Source organism: Macaca nemestrina, chromosome 17 (assembly GCF_043159975.1).
Source record: "Macaca nemestrina isolate mMacNem1 chromosome 17, mMacNem.hap1, whole genome shotgun sequence".
In the NCBI taxonomy this organism is placed as follows: Eukaryota; Metazoa; Chordata; class Mammalia; order Primates; family Cercopithecidae; genus Macaca; species Macaca nemestrina.
Genome location: NC_092141.1, coordinates 6,392,774 through 6,399,782, shown reverse-complemented (window position 1 = coordinate 6,399,782; position 7,009 = coordinate 6,392,774). Strand labels below are relative to the sequence as shown.

At 41.8% G+C, this 7,009-nt stretch overlaps 1 protein-coding gene across 1 annotated transcript; it reads right to left on the bottom strand.

Annotated features, from left to right (window-relative positions):
* Nucleotides 1–3,392: 3,392 nt before the first annotated feature.
* Nucleotides 3,393–3,961, bottom strand: LOC105472734 (short transmembrane mitochondrial protein 1). Its single transcript, XM_011726268.2, has one exon. It carries the CDS (start codon nt 3,899–3,901, stop codon nt 3,758–3,760), a length of 144 nt encoding a protein of 47 aa, XP_011724570.1. The 5' UTR covers nt 3,902–3,961; the 3' UTR covers nt 3,393–3,757.
* Between the last annotated feature and the right edge of the window lie 3,048 nt (nt 3,962–7,009).

The window sequence follows — 7,009 nt, the reverse complement described above, 5'->3', positions numbered from 1 at the left end:
AATCCTCCAAGGCTTGTAGGATCCACATCACAGGCACTTTCTCAACCAAAGTCCCTTCCCTGGCTGAAATCGGTGTCCCCTGGGTCACCCCGGGTGCCCCATTCTCTGGGTCTGGGCTCTGCCGGCCCCTATGAAACAAGGGCACGTCCACACCCCTCTGAAGGTGGACAGCCAGGCCGGCAGCTTTCCAAGAGCTCTGGCAGAAGCTTCTGCCTCAGTACTTGAAGCAGCTTTGAGGCCTTTGAGCCAGCCACCTCTATAGCACCAGGCCCCAGGTGGCAGAATATGTCCTCCCAGATAAATGATGACTGCAGAACCCCAATTAAGCAGCTTTGGTCTAGTTCCCAGGGCTGCCAGGACATCTCAGCAGTCTGGACTGAGACTACAACCCTAGAGCCAGGAGAGGAGCTTCTAGGGCTCAACCTAGAGGAGTCTGAGGTTCTGACCCAAACAGCTCCCTTCAAGTCTTGGCCAGCGCGTGGGTACTAGGAGCTCCTGCAGGAGCCAGGAGCGGACTGCCCACAGCTGTCCTGGGGAGCTAGGCCACCCCTGGGGGCCAAGCTACCTAGGCCCTGGGGCCTTGTCCAGAGAAGAACTCCACCCCACCCTGCCCCATGTCTGCACCGGGGGCTCCAGACTGGGCTCTGAGGTCCCTCCACAACCCACCCAGAGAGCTGCTTAAGAGTGTGTATGTGTACATGTGAGTTTGCAATATGTGTGGGTATGCATGTAAGTGTGCAATGTGAGTGTCCAATATGTGCACGCATTTGAGTGTGCAATATGTGTGTATGCACGTGAGTGTGCAATATGTGTGCATGTAAGTGTGCAATATGTGTAGGTATGCATGTGAGTGTGCAATGTGGGTGTGCAATGTGTGCATGTGAGTGTGCAAAATGTGTGCATGTGAGTGTGCAATGTGTGTGCATATGAGCGTGCAATATGTGTCCAATATGTGTGTGCATGAGTGTGCAGTATGTGCACATGCATGTGAGTGTGCAATGTGTGTGCACGTGAATGTGCAATGTGAAAGTGCAATCTGAGTGTACACATGTGAGTGTGCAATGTGCATGTGCAATGTGAGTGTATACATGTGAGTGTGCAATGTGTATGCATGTGAGTGTGCAGAGCATGTGTGTGTACACATGGGTGGACTCCTCTTATGCCTTGTCTGCTGCATTCAGTGATCGTCTCTTCTGGTTTCCATGGGGACTGTCTTTGGGTCTTGACCATTAACTCAGAGATGGTGGCCCTTGTTACCCTTTCCCCAAGAGCCTGTTTATAGGACCTGAGCACCCATTGTTATGGATGGTAACTACAAGGATAAGGTAAAAACCATCAGCACTTTACAGTTTAGAGAATGCTTCCACACCAGCTTGCTCTCTGTGCCTGCCTTCATTCCCACAGAAGGACCATCTCAGCGCCAAGGCAACCTCAATGATGAAATCGGCTCTACCTGTGGTTTCCACGGAAAATTTTGCCCCACCCGTTATGTCGCGATTTTTATAGGATTCGCAAAGATTTGCAAGAACATAGGAAAGGGTCATGGAGTGGGGGGCGTGGCATGTTGCTGGAAATTTCCCAGTAGACCTGTTTCTTTGGCTGCAGCTCCTCTCTCCAGGCCTGCAGGGTCGCCACCACTCTGAATCAAAGCATTCGCCTTCCCGAGGAGGGTCTCTTTCAGGCAGGGGTTTTCCCGTCCCGCTGCCACGGCGATGTGGTTCGTTACCCCGGAAGCAAGGGGACCTCATTTCATTTATACTGTAATAAAACTCGTATTGATTTTAATAAAATTGAAAAATCTCTTTGTGAATGAAAACCCTGGGGCCCCACCCCATAACTGCTGACTTACTGCATTTTCTGTACACCATGGACATTATGATTCATGCCTGGGCACCGTTGCGGTCGAGGGCTGATTTCTCCAGTAGAATAAATGTGAACTATAAAAAAGTTGCACATTTGAGTGCCTCCCAAGGGCCTTTGGTGGGTCCTGGCTGGGAGGGAGAAAAATTTTCCACTGGGGCGGTCAGAGCCGCTAGAACAGCGAGGAGACAGCTTAGGGAAGGGACAGAGAGACAGCGGTCATCACTCCACTCATGACACCTCGGTCCCCAGCCCCTCTCCCTCTGCTGGAGCCCCTGGCAGCTCATTCCTCACGATCAATGCCTTGTCTGGATCGCAGACTGCATGACTCAAACTGAACTCCAGGTCCCCTGCACCAGCTAGGTGCTCAAACGAGAAACCTACTGCTGAGATGCTGTGGGCTCTCAGTAACGGAGGTAGAATCAACACCTTGCTCAGCCATCATGTGTGTATCTCCTTACCACACCACATTATCCTGATTACTGTAACAATAATATTGAATAGAGTAATCTCTCTCACTCTATTCTTCTTTTTTTTTTTTTTTGAGATGGAGGCTGGAGTGCAGTGGCACAATCTCAGCTCACGGCAAGCTCTGCCTCCCAGTTTCACGCCATTCTCCTGCCTCAGCCTCCTGAGTAGCTGGGACTACAGGCACCCGCCACCATGCCCGGCTAATTTTTTTGTATTTTTAGTAAAGATGGGGTTTCACCATGGTAGCCAGGATGGTCTCAATCTCCTGACCTCTTGATCCGCCCGCCTCGGCCTCCCAAGTGCTGGAATTACAGGTGTGAGCCACGGTGCCTGATCATTAAATATGGTTTATAAAATTTATTTTAAAAAGGGTAATCTATGCATTTCTCCTTTTTATGTTCCTTCTTCCTTCATAGTGATCTAAAATCATTGTTTAAATAATTTTCTTTGTGTTAAAAGAACTTTCTCTAGCCAATCTTTAAGGGTAGGTCACCTAGCAACAAATTATTTTTGTTTTTCTTTGTCTAAGAACGTCTTTATTTCCCCTTCATTCCCGAAGAATCGTTTCACCAGATATAGAATTTGCAGTTGACAGTTCTTTCTTTTTACTATTGAGAATTTTGTGCCACTCTCTCTGGCCTCCACGGTTTCAGATGAGAAATCTGCTTTCAGTTAAATTGGTATTTTCTTGTAAGTAATACATCATTTCTTTCTGGCTCCTTTCAAGATTAGTTCTCTTTGTCTCTACTTTTCAGAAGTTTAATTATGATGTTTTTTACTTCCTTGGGGGTTTATCTTATTTGGGTTTCATTCATCTTCTTAAACTGGAAAGTCTGCATCTTTTGCCAAATTTGGGGAGCTTTCAGCCATTATTTCTTCAAATAATCTTCATTATTTCTTCACTCTTTTCCTTCTCTTCTGGGACTCTCATAATACAAATGTTGACGTCTGATAATCTTTTGTTATTGTCATCTGAGTCTCTGAGGCTCTGTTTATTGTTTTTTCATCTAGCTTGTAACCTGTTGTTTAGATTGAGTGAATTCTATTTATCTCTCCTCAAGTTCACTGACTATATCCTCTGTCATCCACATTCGACTTTCTGAGGCCATACAGCAAATATTTCTTTCTTTCTTTTTTTTTTTCCCATTAAAAGTCATGTTTACTAATCTAGCACCACAATTCCAGTCTTAGAACCTCCCATGCAGTTGGAAAGGGAATATGGGAAGAGGTGAGCATGTTGGAACTGTAGGGTAGTTCTCAAATTGGGGCCCCATTTTGCTTACTCTAAAGCAAAAAACACAGGGTCTAGCAAAGAAGAGAAGTGCTGAGGCTGGAGACGAAAACAAAAGCTTTTGGTTCAGATGGTAAAGGAGGCCCTCAAGAGCAGTAGAATCAGTGTTTCCCGAAGGCAGTGCTGGAGACAATCTCATGCTCTAGGGGGTTTCTTCTTGGCATCCAAGTCCTTTTTAATGTCTTCAAGTTTTTTAGCCAGGTTTGGTGTGTCATAGTTCTGAGCCAGATACATTCCAACCACGTTGCCCAGTGTAAATCCAAGCAGGAACTGGAGCATGATGTTGGTGGGGAGGGCGAGGAGGGTTCGAAGGACTGCTGCAGCTCCGCGGGCCAGTCTGAGCCTCAGAAAATATTTATTATATTTTTCAGTTCTATAATTTCCTTTTGTTGTTTCTTAAATAACTTTTTAAAACTGAGATTTTTTTTTTTTTTTTTTGGTTTCTCATTTGTTTCAAGAGAATTTGTAATTTACCATTGACAGATCTTTGTGATGGCTGCTTTCAAATCCCTGTCAGAGAATCCTGCCATATGACTTATCTCACTGTTGGCATCAGTTGGTTGTCTTTTCTTACTCGAATTGTGATTTTTGTGGTTCTTGGTGGGATGAGTCATTTTTGGTTGTACCCTGCACATTTCATCATTTATGTTAGGAGACACTGGGTCCTATTTAAATTTTTTTTTAAACAGGTGCCACTCTGTTTAGGATTAGCATGCTGGTCCTAACTTACTTTTTGTGGGATACAGTTCCAGTGATGGTTTAACTTTCAGAACTTTTGTGGTATTCTTTTGGTCGGTTGGTTTATTTGGTCCTGCTGTTGCTCCCACTAGTTCCTGCTACAGCTGCCTGATGGTGCAAAAGCATTTCCCTGGGCCAGGCTACTGAATGTCTGTCAGTGAAAAGCAGCGTTTCAGGCCCAGGAGGATAAAAAGGCTCTCTGGGCTGGGCTGTTTGTTGTGGTAGGGACTCCTTTGCTGGTGCTGCTGACTACCCCAGTATCTCTTGGCAGGAGAGGAGTCTCAGGCTCAGTGGGAAGAGAGCACTTCTCCTGGTCAATTATTGTTAGCAGGTCTTCCAAAGGATCTCCCTTGTGGGTGGTACCAGGCTTGCTACCCATATTGTTGGAGGGACTTTGATTTAGCAGTGGAAAGGGTCAACCTGCAATGCCTTCCGTCGCTATTTTGGGGTTTGGGAAATATCAGATATGAGTTATCTTTCTTGTTGGGCAAAGGAATGATCAGATGTTCTGCTGCTGTGTTTTTCCAGGGTTCCCAAATCAATTCTTTCTGTTTGCACGTTTCATGGTTCTCCTTTGGTTGCCTCTTATATTATTTCCAGGGTTTATAGATGTACTTAGTGGGGAGAAGGAGGGAAAAATGAGTCTATGGCGATTTTGTCTGATCAGAAATCTCCCATTTTTAAAAATTGGGTTGTTCATTTTTAAAATATTGAGTTTTAAGAATCTTTAATATAGTCTGACATAAGTTCTTTATTACCTATATGATTTGGAAATGTTTTCTCCCAGTACATCACTTGCATTCTTTCAATAGCGTCTTTTGAAGAGCATAAGTTCTTAATTTGATGAATTTCAATTTGTCAATTTTTTAAATGGATTGAGCTTTTGGTGTCATATCTAAAAATGTCTTCATGACCTTGGATTAATAGGCGAAGATATTTTGCCTACTCATCCAAAATCTTTGCCTAATAATTCAAGGTCACAAAGATTTTATCCTAAAAGTTTTGGAGCTATAGATTTTACCTTATGGTTCTTGATTCATTATGCGTAATTTTAATATATGGTGTCTCTTTGTCTGCTTTGGCCACTATTACAAAACAGCAGAGACAGGATATTAGACATTTAACTAATGTTAATGTCTAATGGCTAGACGTTAACTATGTGATGTGTATGACGTGCTAATAATGTACAAATGTAAATGCATACATGTGTACATGTACATTTATAATGTATACATTGTAAATGGCTGAAAAATAGACATTTACATCTACAGTTTTAAGGCTAGAAATCCAAGATCAAAGTGTCAGCATGGTGAGTTCTGGTGAGGACCCTCTTCCTGGCTTACAGACAGCTGCCTTCTTGTTGTATATTCATATAGCAAAGAGAGAGAGTGAGCTCTGGTCTCTTCCTCTTTCAGCTGATAAGGGCACTAATCTTATTATGGAGGCCCCATCATCATCATCTCATCTTAACCTAATAACCTCCTAAAGACCTCATCTCCAAATACCGTCACACTGGGGATTAAGGCTTCAACATTTAAATTTTAAGCAACACAAACATTCATATAATATGGTGCAAGAAAAACATCAAAGTTCATTTTGTTGCACATGTACATCCAATTGTTCTAGCACTGCTTGTTAAAAAGACTATCATTTATCCATTGAATTGCCTTTGCACGTTTGTCAAAATTCAGTTATCCACATGTATGTTCATTTATTTTCGGATTCTGTATTCTGTTCTGTGGATCTGTTTATAACACCATAGTGTCTTGATGACTGCAGCTTTATAATAACTCTTGAAATTAGAAAATATTAGCCCTCCAACTTTGTTCTTTATTTTCAAAGTTATTTTGACTCCCCTAGGTCATTTACATTTTCATATGAATTTCTGATTCATTTTGGTAGTTTCTCTTTTAAAAAGCTTGCTGGAATCTTAACTGGGATTGTATTGACTTTAAAGTTCATTTTGGGGAGGATTAACATCTTAACAATATTGAGTTTTTAATCTATGAACATAATATATCTCTCCTGTTATCTAGGTCATCTTTAATATTTCTCATGAATGTTTTGCAGTTTTCAGTGTACAGGTCTTGCACATCTTTTGTCAAATTTATCTCTCTATATTTCATGTTTTGATGCTATTGTAATATTATTTCTTAATTCTCTTTCTGATTGTTACTAGTATATGGAAATAAAGTTGATTTCTGAATTTTGACTATATCCTACAACCTTGCTAAAGTCGCTTTTTAGTTATCTTGCTTTTTTTGGGAGATTTTCATAGCATGATTTTCCACAGACAATAATGTCATGTGGAACTAAAGACAATTTCAATTCTTCCTTTCCAATTTGGATGCCTTTATATCTTTTTCTTGACTTACTTCACTGATTAGAACCTTCAGTGGAATATTTACTAAAAATGGTGAAAGCAGTCATCTTTGCCTCATTCCTTTATTGGATCGAAGAAATATTCTTCTATTTCTAGGGTTTTTTTTTTTTTTAAATCAGTAATAGATGTGGGATTTTGTCAAATGCTTTTTCTGCCTCCATTGAAATGATCATAGAGTTTTACTTTTTAAGTGTTTGTTGTCATGATAAATAATTGTTTTTATAAAAAAATGCTTAACCATTTTGCATCCTTGGATACATTTTACT

Excerpts from the sequence above, each read along its gene's own strand:
- LOC105472734 (XM_011726268.2), bottom strand. The coding sequence starts at position 3,901 with ATGCTCCAGTTCCTGCTTGGATTTACACTGGGCAACGTGGTTGGAATG.